Source organism: Chelonia mydas, chromosome 3, assembly GCF_015237465.2.
Source record: "Chelonia mydas isolate rCheMyd1 chromosome 3, rCheMyd1.pri.v2, whole genome shotgun sequence".
NCBI classification, from domain to species: domain Eukaryota; kingdom Metazoa; phylum Chordata; order Testudines; family Cheloniidae; genus Chelonia; species Chelonia mydas.
In genome coordinates this window covers 161885156-161902418 of record NC_057851.1, presented here as the reverse complement: position 1 = coordinate 161902418, position 17263 = coordinate 161885156, and the positions used below count along the sequence as shown (strand labels likewise).

General features: G+C 45.0%; 1 protein-coding gene across 16 annotated transcripts in view; it reads right to left on the bottom strand.

Moving 5' to 3' along the window:
• Positions 1 to 17031, bottom strand: part of PACC1 (proton activated chloride channel 1) — a 47933-nt gene extending 30902 nt beyond the window's left edge. For 6 of the 16 annotated variants that reach the window (XM_037895746.2, XM_043543677.1, XM_007058005.4 and 3 more), the window contains exons 1-5: positions 16708 to 16990; positions 11124 to 11223; positions 7286 to 7501; positions 4843 to 4997; positions 2159 to 2301 (exon numbers count right to left, since the gene is read on the bottom strand). In XM_037895746.2, coding sequence (XP_037751674.1) covers positions 2159 to 2301; positions 4843 to 4997; positions 7286 to 7501; positions 11124 to 11223; positions 16708 to 16743 — 650 coding nt within the window. In that variant the 5' untranslated portion in view covers positions 16744 to 16990. Of the gene's footprint in view, positions 1 to 2158; positions 2302 to 4842; positions 4998 to 7285; positions 7502 to 10152; positions 10290 to 11123; positions 11224 to 16410; positions 16621 to 16707 lie in introns of those variants that run through there. The other 10 variants (XM_037895743.2, XM_043543678.1, XM_027820526.3 and 7 more) reach the window with 10 other exon arrangements.
• Between the last annotated feature and the right edge of the window lie 232 nt (positions 17032 to 17263).

The following is a 17263-nucleotide window of genomic DNA, read 5'->3' as shown; positions in this document are numbered from 1 at the left end:
GCACCCAAAGGCTGCCGAGGGGGCATTCACCCCCTATTAGCTCTGTCACTGCATCAACCCGATTATGTGTGGATCCAATTTAAACCATTTGATTTCTTGACCTTTGCAGCTCTGGTGCCTTCCAGTGCTGAGGGCCAGGTTGGTCAGCAGGCAGTTTCTTTAAGAGTGAAGCAACTTCCCATTGGTTAAGCAATTATGTCATCTCTGATCTGCCTAATTATGGCAAGCCTGGGGGCCAGGGTGTAGAATCCGGTTCCCTCAAACAATTCCCAGCTACTGTGCCTATAAGCTGTCACACACACAGTGCCATTATGTAAACTCTGCTTAAATCCTGCAGTGCACTGGGGATTCTTTCTAATGTTCATTTTTAAGCAGTTCCTACCTACTCACTTGGACACATACCCACCCTTGCAGAGCTTGAATATGGCACAAAAGGGGCAGGCATCTGGAGGGGCCAGTATTCAGACTTTGTACACTGTCAGCAAGAGACATGTATTGAATGACTGGCTGACAGACTCTATGCGGTAGCTAATTGTAAGTTACCAAGGTAGCAACATATATTACATAAAAACCAGAAAAAGAAAACAGATTGTAAAATAGATGATCATGTTAAGCTTAATTTCTATTGAAAGCTACAAAACAGTGTTTTCTTGTACTGAAATAGCAATGGTACATTTTAAATACCTGGACACTGATACTTTCTGGGATGTTCTAGGACTAAGTAAGATTATAGAAGATCAGTACTTATTATGAAAGCTAATGTTTTCCCTTTCTCACTGAAGGACAAATGCTTTGTGGAAAATTTTTCAGAAAAATCAATCATTGTTACCAAAAAGCATCTGCAATTTAAGCCCTTTGAGGCATCTGTTCTGTTTGTGCTGGCTGCTGTCCAATCAGGCCCCAACCTGGCTGAGGCCTTTAGATGCTACTGAAATACAAATGTTGAGGATGATAATACTAAAAATATTATTTTCCCCTCCCTACCTCAAAGGACTGGCTGTCCCCATAATCCATATGAACTATACTGTGGTGTGTGATTTTTCTGGCTCTGCTCTCTTTTCTCTTACCACGTGTGTGAATATTACTGTTTTCCCAATTTAGGACCTGATTTAAAGCCTATTGAAATCAGTAGAAAGGCAGACTCCTATTAACTTCAGTGGGCTTTGGATCAGGGCCACAGAGAGCAGCAGAACCAAGTAATTGTAATTCAATGCAAAGACTGAATAAAAATAAAATCCGCCCCCTACAGGTAAGGGAGGGTCAATAGAAGGGTGAGATTTTCAAAATGCTAAGTGTTGGATTAATTCTGCTCCCACTACAGTCAGTGAGGATATGACTACATTGCAACTGGGAGCGAGCCTCTCAGCCTGGGTCCGCAGGCTTTTCCTAGTGCACTAAAAATAGCTCAGCCAATGTTGCAGCTCAGGCTGGAGCTTAGGCTCTCAAGCAGAGAAGGGGGGTCTCCTGAGACCAAGCCACAACATCAAAGCAAAGTCTACACTGCTATTTTTAGCGCGCCAGCATGAGCGCCAGGAGCACAAGCCAGGCTTGTTCCCAGCTGCAGTGCAGACATACCGTGGGAGTTTTACCGTTCACTTCAATGGAAGCGGAGTTTGTCTGTTGCTGAGTGCTTTTGAAAATCCCACCCAAAACAGGTGAATTGTTTTGTAGAGCCTTACACAAGGGTCCAGAGTAACTATGTTTAAGCTTTCAGATAAAACATCACTGATTCTTTTTAATCATTGATTTAAAAAAACCTTAACAGAAATAAAAACAGAAAAATTATAATTCTTTAAAATGTATTTCCTGTTTGTGCTGCCCGCTGAGATTCACTTTCAAGTCATCCATACCAACAACACAGACTGGTCGTTCAGTATCTTTGGTCCAAAAGTCAAGCGATGAGTGGTGGCAACACTGATCAGAGGTGATTTTTGCCACTGAAAACCATTTCCACAGCTCAAAATTCTTCAGTCACCAACATTAATGACTAGAAACCAATTTTTCCAAGGCATGAAAGTGCCCCAAGCTAGCCCAAACACACACCTAAAAATCAGTAAAAGCAGAAGTGGAAAACAAGAAGCCCTAAATTCATTCTACTAGTAACAATACGCATCTTACAGTATATTTGCTAGGCCACACCCTTTATTTCTGTGCATACCTGTTGAGGAACTCCTGGAAAGAAGAGAACAGAAGATAGTTTATTGCACTGAAATCCTGGTCTGTTTCATTTAAATGGAACTGCAAAAACACCAGTTCCCTTTTCTTCACATCTCGAGGTCCTTGGACAATCAAAGCATGTTTCTATAAGCACAGAGAAAGAAAGAGTTATTGATAGAACTATGAAAAAAGTAAAGGAATCTTCATTTCCTGTCACTGAACTTGCCACCTGTCACTAATGCATGACAGAAGTCTAGTATACATGGGGATTTTCATGCCTTTGGTAAGTACACATCAGTTAAGATATCCAGTGAGAATGGCTGGGCATACCTAAATTCCTACTTGCTGATTAAGGGTATATCTACTCTGCAAAGAGAAAGTGTGATCATAGCACAGGTAGGCATAGTCGTGTTAGCTTTACATTTAGCTAACATGGGTAAAGCAGCAGTGTAGATGTAGTAGCACGGGTTAGCAACCCAAATAAGTACCCTGGGTCCCTGGAGGGCTTGTACTCTGGAGCCTGGGCCACCATGTGTATGCTGTGTTACCCGAACTAACTCGATTAAAGCTAACTCACAGATGCCTACCCATACTATGATCACACCTTCAAATCTCAGGCAATGTCTGCACTGCAAAGTGAAGTCTTTAAATCAAGATTGGATGTCTTTTTAAAAGTTCTAGTTTCACTACTGTCATTGGGCTTGATGCAGAAGTTACTGGGCGAGGTTCTGTTCTGTTATGTATGAGGTCAGATTATTATAATCCCTTCTGACTTTAAAATCTGTGAATCTATGATTTTTCAGCTCTTAGAACCTGGAGAGTGATCCTGGCTAGTCTAGAAGCACGTCTACACTTCAAGCTGGGGGTGCGAGTGTAAGTTCCCTCTAAGATGTGCAGCCACGCAGCTGCCTCATAAGCCCCACGCAGGGATGCCTCTCCCCCTGCACGGACCTGCCGCGGCGAGGAGAGGAGCCCCTCCCCACCAACCCCAATATGGACCTGCTCTGCCCCAGACTTGCCACGGCCAGGGAAGAGGAACCCCTCCCTCGGCCTGGCCTGGCCCAGCCGGAGCTGCTGGGGAAAGAAGCCCCTCTCCAGGCCCACCAGAGCTGCCCGGGACAGACGACTCTCCCTCGGCCCAGACCAGGCCCACCGGAGCTGCTGTCGCTAGGGAGAGACACCTCTCCGCTGGCCCCAGCTGCTGAGGCGAGAGAGGGCTGGGGGGAGTATGTTAAAAGGCCAGTACCTTTTCAGGGCCCAATCATACATTCTTTATAGAATCACACCTCCTATTGACTCCAACCTGCCTTGAAGTCACTGGGAGTTCTGTGTGCACAAGGAATGGAGGATTGGATCCTACAAGCCTCTTCCAGCAGCCCCTGGATGACTTGAGAGTCTACCTAAGGAAAAGGTGGGGATTCCCTGCAAAACAGAAGGTCACTCATCTAGCCCAAACATCTCACATAAATATAATTCTAAGATCCAACACTGACGATAGACAAACCTTGACTGACAGGCTTTGAAAAGTGATGTCGGGGAACAGAACCTCACTTTAAGCAGAGAAAACATAATATTGTACATGAAGTTGCATACCAGACAGCATGCTCAATATAGATCCCTGATCCTGCAATTTGTTGCCCGCAGAACTCCCGCTGACTCCAGTGGGACTCTGCAGAGGCAGAGGTCTGACAGTGTGGAGTCAAGTGCAAGATCAGAGCTACAAGAGCACAAATATTCTTAAAACGTATCTAATACATGCAGCGCAAAATGCAGGACTTTAGCACACTGAAACAGGCAATCATAACAAAAGCAGAGAGAGAGAGAACACATTACAAATGAACCTAACATTGCCTTTGCTCTTAAATAAATATCAACACAAAGAAGAGGGGTGGGGGCAGCTCCCCAGAAAGAAGTGAAGAGCAAAGAAGAGGAAAAATGATTGGCATGAAGGGGTGTTTACACAGACTGCTTTAAAAAGAGTAAATTAAACATGAACAACAATTTTAAACTCAAACTGACATATTTCAGCCTGTTTTTTAAATAAAAATTATCTAAATATGATCAAAAATTGCTCTTACAACTGCAGCAAATAAAGGTGGACTACAACTCAATTCCTTTTTTACATGAGCATCACCACTATTGGTTCACTTGATATTCAGTGTGCCTTCCTAATCTAATCAGTTTAGTTGGGTGCCAAATTCATATGAAGATTCCAGCAAGTCTGGTAAAAGTGACATTACAATATATGTATGTACATCCACACATGGAATATGTAAAAAGGAAATCTAAGGACCTATCCTGCTCCAACTGAAAGTCCATGGAAAAACTTCTGCCTTCAACTGAAGCAGGATTCAACAAATTGAACATATCTCACAATCTAAAGTTGCAGGCCAGTTTTGATTTTTATAAGAAATGAACCAAAAGTTGCATTGTCAAATATCTATTCCGTTCCATTCTATTCAGATTCTTATGACACACATATAGCTCAGCTATCAACAAAATAAACCAACTGATGTCTTTTACATTTCTAAAAATAAGGACTGATTGTTCGAAAAAAGTTAAGAAAAAAGAAAGCAAGTATTTCACAGCAGTTCCTGGATAACATATACTGCTACTCTGGAATGCTGCAGTGCACAAAACAACCCCATCCGCTGAATTCTGTTCCTTTGTCTTTTTAATTATTACCATGGTTTGATTAGTAAAAGGATCTGTGTAGTTGATTCTCTGAGTGGTGCACTCAATTTCTCCTGGCTGACCTGGGTTTATCAGAGGCGGAATGTGATCATAGTAATGATGCTTGCAGCTAAGCAGCTGAGCCTTGCCTGGGTAAAGTGCAATACCTGTTTCAGGGGAAAAAAGTTGGAAGAAACATAAATGAGAGTTGATTTCTTGCCCAAGTAAGTGGATTGTCATTCTAGGATTTAATCCTCCAAGGTGCTGAGCTCCCAGATCCAGCAAAGCATTCCAAGTTAACACGTGCTTAAATGCTCCGCTGGACCAGGGCTAGACTGCTCAGCACCTTGCAGAATTGAGCTCTGAGCAGCAGGTTAAAAAATAAAACAAACACCTTGCCTATTTCTCTTTCAGGGCCTGATCCAAAACCCACCGAAGTCAACGGGAATCTTTCCACTAACATCAGAAGCTGCTGGATCAGGCCCTAAAACCCTAATCCAGAAAAGCACGTAAGCATGTGGATAGGCCTACTGAAGTCAATGGGACTCCTCAAATATTTAAAGTGCTTAACTGTTTTACTGGATCAAGCCCTTAAACCATAGTGTATAAACCCACATTGGGAATATCCAACAGAAGTAATGTACTGTCTACGGAATCTCTAAAGTCACTGGCTGACAAAATAAAAGCAAAAAGATGTTCCTTCCTATGGCAACAAATAGACATTAAAATTACTAAATAGTATATCAAGATAAATCAAAGATATAAAACACGTGTCAACAAAATTATCCTCTCTCATCACTTTTGTTATCAGGGAGGCAGGCTATTTTTTCCCCACCTATGCTGCAATTAATATATTAAGCATAAAGTACAACAATGCTTAAGTCCAATGGTGGGTATAAAAACTTCATGTGTTTCTTTCCGGCTTCCCCCTCATGAAAACCAGCAAAGCTCTTTTGCCACATTTAGTCTGGGCAACACAGATTTGCTTGAAGACAATATAGATCAACTACTTTAAAAGTAAAAATATCCTACATGTGATTTATAAACCTACACCAATTACTGAAATACCCTGTATGCCCTCTCATAAGTCAAAAAGGACAGTGGAGAGCTTCTAAAATACATTTTGCTAATCTCCAGTGTTCCATGCTTGGAAGAAAAATCTGGTCAGTTTTAAAAAAAAAGTTAAAAGTAATTTCAGATCCCACAACTTCCTCTGGGCCCACTGCCAATTTTTGTGGTTTTACAATTAGATTTTTTTTATTTTTTAAAATGTCTTTTTCTCCCCCGTCACTGTGTGAAAGACTCATACAAATCATAGGGGAAACAGACAAAGGCCCTGACCTTACAATCAGATCCCTGTCAGTAGACACCTGAGCTTGTGAATGCAGCTCCCCACAAAGATCTGATTGCAGAATTGGGGCCTAACTGACTACAGAGGAAATAATTAAAATTAACTTTACATAGAATGCTGTCAAATGCACATAGTATAGCTGAAAAAACCCCAAATATTTTCTCTCTAATCTTTCAACAATAGTCATGGGAGGGATTACTCCTAACAAGAGTAGGTGGGTAAAATTTTCAGACAAAAAAGTGTGATTTTTAAGTTGACTGTGTCCCTTTGAGTAAGCCGCTGCAAATGCTGATTTGAACTGCATGCTCTACCACGCTGTGAACATTAACTGGTTAATTTTTTTTATATACACATACATATATTATATATATATATACACACACACACACACACACACACTACTCCAAAGCATTTTAAAAAGAACAATGAAGTCACCAAAGGACTGCCATATGATGCTCTGATGTTGTGTTGTGATATTGATAGGGTGGAGCTGTTTCATTGTCACTGCCTACTGATGCAATGCCATAATGTAAATATTGCAGTGCAACAGCAAACTATGACAGTATGATGATTTTGTGGCTGCCTATAAAATCCTTTTAATACGAAAGCTCTGCCTTCTTTTGACCACCATCATTTCTTGATACTTCAAGGGGCAGGGATCCTGGCAGCAGTCAGATGTGCTGCCTTGGCTAGGTTAAGTAGCTTAAGGAGCACTCCTGTGATCAATGCTCTTCTCACTCCCAAGAGATCAAGATGAGCCTATTCAAGTCTATGGACTCTGCAGAAAAAGCCTCATATGAGCTACTGAAAGCTGCATGAGCCTCTAAAGCTCGTATTAACATTATACATGTTCAGATTCAGCAAGTCTGTCTCATAATAACCGAGAAAAGGTTCCATGCATTGAAGTCACCACCACCATGTGTTAAACAAAAAAAGAAGCAAAGCCCAAAGCATTTTTTGCATCACTTGGACCAACTTGGAGAGTAAATGACACCAGCACTTGTTACATGCAAAATGCTGTCAGTAACGCATGCAAAGATTTGAATGACGTCTTGAGATACAGTTGGACTTCACCACTATGATGATTTGTTTCCAGAGACTTACCAGGAGCATCATACAAGGGCACCTCCTTGTAAGAGACAGACATCACCGGGTGTTTGAGCTTTTCCCTGAAGTCAGTGATAGTTTGGTAGACAAGGAACACAGCTACAGCCATGAGCAGCAGATAAATGAAGAGGAGAATTACTGAAAAGACATTCTTTAGGCAGGTCTTGCTGAAACGCACAGAAGGGCTACTGGTACCTGATTCACTATCTAGGACTGAACAAAATATAGTATTAAAATTTGTAAGTATATTTACTTACAGTCTTCCACACTGAATCATGCAGAGTGTTTATTTCAAGATGAACCATTTGCAATGAGAGGGAACAACAGGCTTAGTTTGATTTAAAATACAAAAACAAATTAATAATGTTTTTTGACTAGCAAACAGTCGGCTGTTACTTCCCATGAACATGACGAGACGTAATCAGTAAGGAGAGGGAGGGTTCTGCCTTTGTTTTACCTCCCACATTACAGATAGTGCCTAGGGACACAATAGGCAGAAGAAAAATACATTTAAAAGAGGCCAGTTCAGCTGAAAAATTCAGAGTTCACAGCGAAAAGTCCCCTGATGGAGCCTTTTTTTCCCCCACAGCATAAAAGACTCATCTCTCTCAAGTCTGAACCAACTGATCCTGATCAAATTTAATCTGTGCATCAACACAGAGGCTTTCAGCACTGTAGTGCTCTTATGTAGCTAGCTAACAGCAGCATGCATGCACAGGGTTACCAGGTGTCTGGTTTTCGATGGGAACACCTGGTCGAAAAGGGACCCTGGTGGCTCCAGTCAGCACTGCTAACCGGGCCGTTAAAAGTCCGGTCGGAGGCCCAGCAGGGCTAAGGCAGGCGCCCTGCCTGCTCTGGCTCCACGCAGCTCCCTGAAGCAGCGGCATGTCCCCACTCCAGCTCCCACATGTAGGGCAGCCAGGGGGCTCCACACGTTGTCTCCACTCCAAGTGCCAGTTCCACAGCTCCCATTGGCTGGGAACCATGGCCAATGGGAGCTGCGGGGGTGGGGGGGCAGCACCTGTGGACAGGGCAGTGCACAGAACCGCCTGGCCGCGCCTCCGCATAGGAGCTGGACAGGGGATATGCCGCTTCTTCTGGGTAAGCGCCGCCAGGAGGTAAGAGGGGGGGTGAGGGTAAGCGCCACCCGGAACCTGCACCCCTGACCCCCTCCCACGCCCCAAACCCTTGCCCCAATCCCCTTCCCGCACTCCGAACCCCTTGGTCCCAGCCCGGAGCCTCCTCCCATACCCCAAAACCCTCATTTCTGCCCTCCCCCAGAACTCACCCCCCCAGCCCAGGGCCCTCACCCCCCTCCCATTCCCTAACCCCCTGCCTCAGCCCCGAGCCCCCTCCCATATGCCGAACCCCTCAGCTCCACCCCCCCAGCACCCTCCTACACCCCAGTGTCTGCATCCCCATCCCGAGCCCTCACACCACCCCCCGCACCCCAACCCAGAACCCCTTCCCACACTCCAAACCCCTCAGCCCCAGCCCGGAGCTCCCTCCTGCACCCCTCATCCCTGGCTCCAACCCAGAGCTCGCACCCCCAGCCGGAGCCCTCATCCCCCTCCTGCACCCAACTGCCTGCCCCACCCCAGAGCCCCCTCCCGCACCCTTAACTCCTCATTTCTGGCTCCACCCCAGAGCCCGCGCCCCCTCCTGCACCGCAACCCTCTGAGCCAGCCCAGTGAAAATGAGCAAGTGAGTGAGAGTGGGGAGAGTGAGTGATGCGTGTGTGGGTGTGTGTGTGTGTGTGTGGAGTGAGTGGGGGAGGGACCTCAGAGATGCGGTGGGGCAAGGGTGTTTGGTTTTGTACGAGCAGAAAGTTGGCAACCCTATGCATGCCCCAGCTTAGAAGTCAGTCAGTTATATGTTATCCTTACATTTCTAAGGTCTAAAGTCTAACACCTAACTCCGTACGCATATTATATAAAGTTGCACATGAGAAGGATTCCAGTTAACTCTAGAAAAAATCTGAAGTTATCCTCTCTCAAACACTTTCACTATCTTTATCAACAGGATGGGTAATACTGTCAAAGTCCTTTAATCAGCTTCCCTTCGTATGTGTAGACACCCCCGCCCATGACTTGCCTGCACAACTTTTAAGAACCAACACTTGACTTACACACAAGGAGGTTTAATTATGTGCACTATATAGTTGCACACACAAATGGGTGTTATAAATGGCACATGCAGAAGTGGTGGCTATATTTTGCCAATTTGGTATTTTACACCGGGGGCCATATAAAAAAAAATCAGCCTTTATTATGCCACCGTATGTCCTATCCTTCAAATGTAGGAGTATGCTGAGGTGTTTGTTCCTTACCATAGTAAATACTGACCCTTTAAAAGCTCCCAGTGAACATGTGCCTAGTCAAATAATGGGATTCCACGGTCACACAGGCCATTCCCACACAGTTACTGCCAGGAGAGGACAGCCTAAAAAACCAGGGCCTTATGTACACAAGAAAATTGCACCAATTAAACTTATATTGTTTTTTAAACAAGTGCAAAAGTGAGTATGGACACTTAGTTTACACCTATTCTTATTCAACACTGCAATAAACCGGATTTAAACCAAAATGCACATCCACACAGTATTTACTGTGCCGGAAGTTAGGCCTTGTCTACACTGCACAGTTTCGACAAAACAGGGGAGGGGTACACATTACAAAGCTACTTTTGGCGGCAAAACTCTTTCTGCTTTGCCAGCAAAATAAGATCACCTCGACAAGAGGCATAGAGCTTTTCAGGGCAAAGTTAAAGCAACAAAGTGTCAGTGTAGATGCTGCCATTCATTATGTCACCATAACTGGCCTCCCCCGGTATCCCACAATTCCCACCGAGACTGCTCCACTCACTGTTTTGAATTTGGCTGCTCTGCATCTAGCTTCGAAGGCAGGCACCGCTCCCCTTTCAAAGCTCTGGGAAGTCGGGAGGTACTGGGGGAGAGAGACTGCTGTGCAGAGCCGGGCTGATGTGTCCCCCTCCTCCTGCCTCAGGATTGGTTGCTCAGGCTGCTGTGTGACCTTAAAGAGACAGCATGCCGACACACTCTCCACCAACCCACACAGTTTCTGTCTCCCCCCCAACACACACACACTCTCTCTCCTCTCCCCCCTCTTCTGCCCCCATACACTTCAGTTGAAAAGCAGCTGGCAATGTACAGGATGCCCCTGGAACCATGGGGTTGAGAAATCATCATCATGTGACACTGTCCCTGCCCCATGAGGCATTGAAAACCCTTCCCAAAGCACCCTGCAGCCAGTTGCCCAGTGGGATAGCTACCCACAGTGCACTGCTCTCTGTGTCAACGCAAGAGCTGCTAGTGTGGATGTGCTCTACTGACACAAGAAGCATACTGTGTACATGCAACAGCAGTTTAATTAAAGTAGCATAACTTTTGTTGACAAAACTCTGTAGTGTAGACAAGGCCTAAACTGGTTTAAAACCACACCTTCTGTTTAACTGGTGCAACCTGCTTAGGTAGACAATGCCTATACCGCTAAGTTGCAATACACTGGCTCCCTGGAATTGCACATTCAAATCCCAGCAGGGTCAGCTCAGCTTTCTGAGGCAGAGAAACATTTCCTTTTAAATGGATTTTGCTGGATTTTCTTTGGTTTGGTTCTAACACCAGGTTAATATCTGTAGCAGAGGAGATATCGTGATGTGGTCTCATGGGTAAGGAACTCTTCAGCTCCTCTTTGGTACAGTATTTCATTCCTGACAGTGAGACATTTATTGTTTCAATTGCTCCCCAAAAGGCCATTCAAAACAAGCAGCTTTTATTAGGCACTTGATAGAGGACTTTTGGAACAGCAGCTCTCACCTGGTAAAATAGCTGAGCTGGTATCCTCCTGATCGTCGTCCACTTCCCCCTCCTCCACTGGCTCTGGATGCTCAGCTCCATGCTCCACTTCCTCACTCAGCTGAGGAAATACATCCCATTTTCAAATGTACTTTTATATCACCACAATAACGATTATTTTTTTGTATTATAGTAGTGCAGTGGGATCCAACTGAGCCCCATTGTGCTAGGTGCTGCACAAATACCCAGGAAAAGAGCTTACGACATAAAGAGACAAGACTAAGGATGGGAGAAAGGAAGTATTATCCCCATTTCTGAGAGACTAAATGACTTGCCAAGGCAACAACAGAAGTATGGGAGCCTGAAATTGAACCCAGATTTTTCAAGTCTCAGTCCAGCACACCAACACCCTTTAAAAATCAGCACTTTTCAACGGCATCTTCAGCCCACTTGAACCCTCAAAATTAAGATAGTGTGTCTCATGATCTCAACATGTTCTTGAGTGAAGTAGGTCCATGTTTCAGCATATATATTATTACAAATCACAACCCATGCCACAGGACAAAGCATTAGCACACTGCAATCAGAAGAAAGAAAAGGAGTACTTGTGGCACCTTAGAGACTAACATATTTATTTGAGCATAAGCTTTCGTGAGCTACAGCTCACTTCATCGGATGGGCATCAGAAGGGCATGCAAGAAATGTTATTGTTTTTAACATAGATATTAGTGCAAGTTACTCCAGAGCGCAGCCCAAACCACCTCAGCGGATGCGTCTTTACAAATGAACAGTCAGTAAGTCGACAAATCGCTGCTCTTTATTTTTCAGCTCAGTGCAGCTGCTAACAAACAAATCAGGGCTTTGCAAAGAAGTAATAGCGATCACGCGTTTTCTTGTTCCAACTCAGAGCCCAGACTGCCAGGACATTTTGGTCAATGTCATAAGCTTGTCACATGAGATAGGCATCAATATATACCACAAAGCATCTAGACAAAGATCTGGGGAACACATGGAATCCAAACAATGAAAACTTGGTTTTCCTTTTGTTTAAGAAAAAAGTCCTATCATCTTTTCCCCAGGTATCCCTCACAGAAGCTGAAGGGCTAAGGATCCTTCCTTTGCACCAACTTTTGTCTATCTCATTTTAAAATATACATTTTTTTATTTTAAACATTGTAATAAAATATACTGATTGATCATTTTCACTTTTTAGCGACTTATATTCCAGCTCTCAAATATTATTCATTTTACAGATGCAAAATCTTCTTAGGCAAAGACCCTGATGCTCCCCTTTCTTCTTGCAACTTTGTGTAGTCATTCACACCTGCAAAAAGCGAGCGCAAAATGTTACCGCTGTTTCACACACACTTTGCACAGGTGTGACTGACTTCTCAGGGTGTGAGGCAGCAGAGATTCAGACCAGCAGAGAGAGAAAGGTTTTGTCGACAGAGGTTTTGTTGCCCCAGTATAACTTAAGGTGTGAATTTCAACATATTAAGGCCATGTCTATACTAGTAAGCTTACAGGGGCACTACTGTAACAATACAACTGCACCGCTGTAAGATCGCTCGTGTAGCCGCGCTATACTGACGGGAGAGAGCTCTCCCGTTGACATAATAAAACCACCTCCACAGTCAGCGGTAGCAACTCTCCCACCAACATAGCGCTGTACACTCCGGCTCTTCTGTCAGTGTAACTTATGTCGCTCAGGGGAGGGGGTGTTTTTTCATATTCCTGAGCAACATAAAATTATACTGACAAAAGTGGTAGTGTAGACATGGCCATAGTTAAACAGATATGCAAAGCAGCGTGGATTCTTATGTCAGTTTAAGAGTGGATTATTGCAGGTTAACTTGAATAGATTAGGACAGGCGTGGCCAACCTGAGCCTGAGAAGGAGCCAGAATTTACCAATGTACATTGCCAAAGAACCACAGTAATACGTCAGCAGCCCCCGATCCGCTCCCAGTGCCTCCCGCCTGCCCTCACCAATCTGCGCCTACTCCCCCTTCCCCCGCAATCAGCTGTTTTACATGTGCAGGAGGCTATGGGAGGTGGCAGGCTCAGGGGAAAGGGCAGGGGCCTTGGGGGAAGGGATGGAGTGGGGGCAGGGCCTGGGGCAGAGCAGAGGGTTGAGCAGTGAGCACGCCCCAGCACACTGGAAAACTAACATCTGTAGCTCCAGCCCTCGAGTCAGCGCCTATGCAAGGAACTGCATATTAACCTCTGAAGAGCCGCATGTGGCTCCGGAGCCGCAGGTTGACCACTCCTGGATTAGGAACAGGTTTAGTTAAACCAAAATAAGACACTCTTATGCTGAAATAAAAGTGTCTGCAAAGCCTTTAGCACCAGTTTACTTAAAGATTAGACTGTAGGAACATTTAGTTTGGCGCAAGGTGAGTTGTGACTCTACCCCGCACAAGACTGCTGTGGGACTAACTGTGTGCGGACTCCGCTGACTCCCATTAATAATTCATTAGTGACCTTTGATTTAGTCCCCTTTGAAATGTGGCTAATCAAATGGCATTAACTAACTGTTAATACATTTCAGCTGGGTTCACATGGATGGATCCTCACAGACTACTGCACGGTAAAGTCACACCGCTGCTTGCCATGAACTGATCGTTGCTGTAGACAAGGCCTTTTATCAGTTTAAAAGTTGATTCAAGTTATACTTGTGCAACTTCCTCATGCAGAAAAGACCTAAGGGACTTATCAAAAGGTTCTGCCACTGACTAGGTCTGTGACAGAACCAGAAATAGTTTCCTCAGCTCCTGACTTCTCATCTTCTCTCACCATTAGACACACTTCCTCCTAACACACAGACACTTCATCTGCCTATATTGCCTAGTTAGGTGGTTAAAGGCATTCAGTATTTTGGGCTCTGCCACTGCCAGATTGTGACACTATGGACTAATTACTTAACCTCTCAATGCCCCAGTTTAGCTCTCTGTAAAATGAGAATACTACTATCTACTCTTCACAGGTGTTTGAAGGTTTAATCAACATAAAATGCATTGAAATCCTCAGATGAAAGGTCCGACAGAAGCACAGAATATAATTAACACAACAGATGGTTCATTCTTTCTTTAAACCTGCAACTTGGTCACATCAGGTCTAAACAAAGAAAACCAAGTGCAATGAGAGATTTTGAGCAGAGTGGAACTTGAGAAGCTGAATAAGCCAGATTGTTTCCAATTCACAGCAATATGCAAATTGCAGTGAGAGAGAACTTACTTGTCAAATTAAATTAAAATAAAAATGGAATGGAAAAAATAACTGCAATAAATTTCAGTGTAATATCAAAAGTAGAAAACATATTATGATACAACATTTATTACACTCTCAGGGTAAATCTACAATGACCCTTCTTTAATATGCTGGAATGGAAGAAAGATGAAAAATCAAAATATAGAGCATTTCAATGCACTTCGGAAGCAAAATATAACATTTGGAGTTCCGCACTGGTGAGACAGTTCTATTTTTACAAGCCTCTTACACTTAAAACCATCACAGGGCTGTCAGCCCAAAGCGTAAGAAGCACTAACCCCTGGGCCCAGATCCACAAAGGGACGTAGGCACCTAAGTCCCTTCATGGATCGCACCCTTAGTAACTAGGTGAGCTGTGCTGGTGGTCTGATGCTTGTAAGGACCACTGACTTCACTGGAAGTCCAGAAAACTCATCTGACCACAAACGTGCAAAATTCACTCCAAACCACTAAGAATCACATACAGCACTGGACTTTAAAAGCTTAACTCGAGCATGGGGTAAGCCATTACATCTTGGGAGCACAGCATTCAATCCAGAATGAGTGCATGCAACCTTACAAAACCTATTTCACAGCCAGTCCCATCTGCATATACACTAAAAGCTACAGTCCACCAATAACAGGATAGCAGGAGCAGTATTACCATGCAAGTTTATTCCAGTTTCTTCAAATGTACCAGTATATGCCCATATGAATGAAACTATTCACAGATGTAAAAGTGGCAAAGAGTCCTGTGGCACCTTATAGACTAACAGACACACTGGAGCATAAGCTTTCGCGGGTGAATATCCACTTCATCAGATTCATGTAGTGGAAATTTCCAGAGGCAGGTATAAATATGCAAGTAAGAATCAGGCTAGGGATAACGAGGTTAGTTCAATCAGGGAGGACGAGGCCCTAATGGATGTCAACACTGACTTGGGAGATAGGGGCAGATCAGGGGAGATACAAAACCCATACTTCAGTTCAGGACTGGTTACAGAAATAGCAGCACCACCTGCTCTTCACCCACTTCCTACCTTTATCTGAGTGAAGTGAATTTCATCCAGTCAGAGAAAACCCTGCTGGGGGGTATGAATAAAGGGAGAAATGTTCTGTTTCACTTATTTGTACATGAGGTTATTTAAATCTTTTAATGTCTTCTAGTCTAACATGATAAATGGGAGAAGAACTGATAAATGCTGAGAGGCTAAACTAGAGCTTCTTATGGCGCAAGCCCAAGGCCAAATGTAGCTTGCAACTTCCTAAAACCAGGTAAACAGCTGTGTGGTGAAGGCAAAGGTGACCAGCTGCAGGTTTTTATTGCCGGTTAACTTGAACAAGACAATTTCTATGCACCTATCCAGAAAGATACAAGTACAAGCAACTATAATATTATGCTTATATAGGAGTTTGATATGCAAACTAGATGCAGGCTTCTGGCAGGATTACAACTGGGCCTTCAGTATCACTTTTCATGTCTGACAGACCCCTCCTTTGCTACGAAAGTGATAAAGTCACCTGCCCACTGTATGTACCTATACTTTTTACAATTTACAATGGACTGTATTTTCACTGACATTTCCTTGTTTTTAAATACAAACATGTATTTGCCTGTATCAGAGATCATCCTGTTTCTTGCCTATGTATTTAAATACAAGGACCCTAGGGATCAGGGCTCTACCATACAGCGAAAGCAGGTGGATGCCTTAGGCAGCAAAATGATTCATGAGGAGATCTCTTTGAGTGACGGCAGGTTGGAAGGAATGGACACTTTACAGTTTGCCTAGGGCAACATAAAGCCAATAGCCTGCCGGTTTTGCTATGGCTCTGACTTTCTATGCCCTAGGTGACTTACCAAAGTCACTGAAGATCTGGATAACCAGAAGATGAATGTTTAATAAGCGCGGGGACCGGCGCCAAGACGAAGATACTGCAATTGCTTTTAAACAGACTGAAAGGGGAACAACACATACGCTCAAGTTACAGCGGTGTTCAGCTTGAGCATAGGTACACGGCAATCAGCCGCAGCGCCATTTCACTGTAGATTTGGGGTTTACCATCAATGTGCGCGTCACCGGATTGCTGCACCTAGCTGGAAACGGCTGCGCCCTCAGAGGCTGCCGTGAAGCCGTCCGGCACCTTGCTGCTCTTATCTCCGTCGCTGTCTCACGGCTTTCAAACCACCGCCGCAACCCGCTTGCCGGTGCACAGCTGCTGAGCCCCTGTTACGGAGTCGGTTGGGCAAACAAAAGAGCCCCTGGCATGCGGCGCAGCGCGCCTTCCTGGCGCAGAGGCACTCGCCCGACCGAATTAACCTTTTCCCTTCCCCACCCGGCCCCGCCGCCCCTCAGTACCTCCTGGTAAGACGCGGCGATCTCTTGTCTGAGCATGGCATCGGCGAAGAGCGCGGGAACAAGCCTCCGCGGCAGCCCCCAGGGGGCTGAGAGGGGGGAACAGCAGGCGCACGACGGCAAGGAGCCGGAGGCTCTGCAACCCCGGCGCGAGCCCTCATGGAGTGTGTCCCCCCGCCCCCGCCGCGGGCTGTCGGCGCAAGCGCGCGCGCCTCACCCTCTGTCTTCTCCGCCTGCGGCCGTTGCCGCGGCTGCCCCAACCCCCTTCTCTCAGGCGGAGCAGTTGCAGCACAGGCGTGAGAAGCGCAGGATTCTGGGAAATGTAGTTTAAAACCGACCACGCAGGGCCCCTGCCCTATCCGACCTACGGCTACCCAAGAAGCCTTTTCACGGAAGCCGCGAACGATTTAAAGCAGCCTGGGGACCGTCCAGGGTGCAGCAGGAAAACAGCATTTTCTGCGCATGTCAGCGGTGAGCACCAAGATGTTCAACAGGATTTCTTCACGAGAGACAGCAACCCACGGGTCTCCGTGTGCGGGAGCACCAGGAGAGGCAGAGC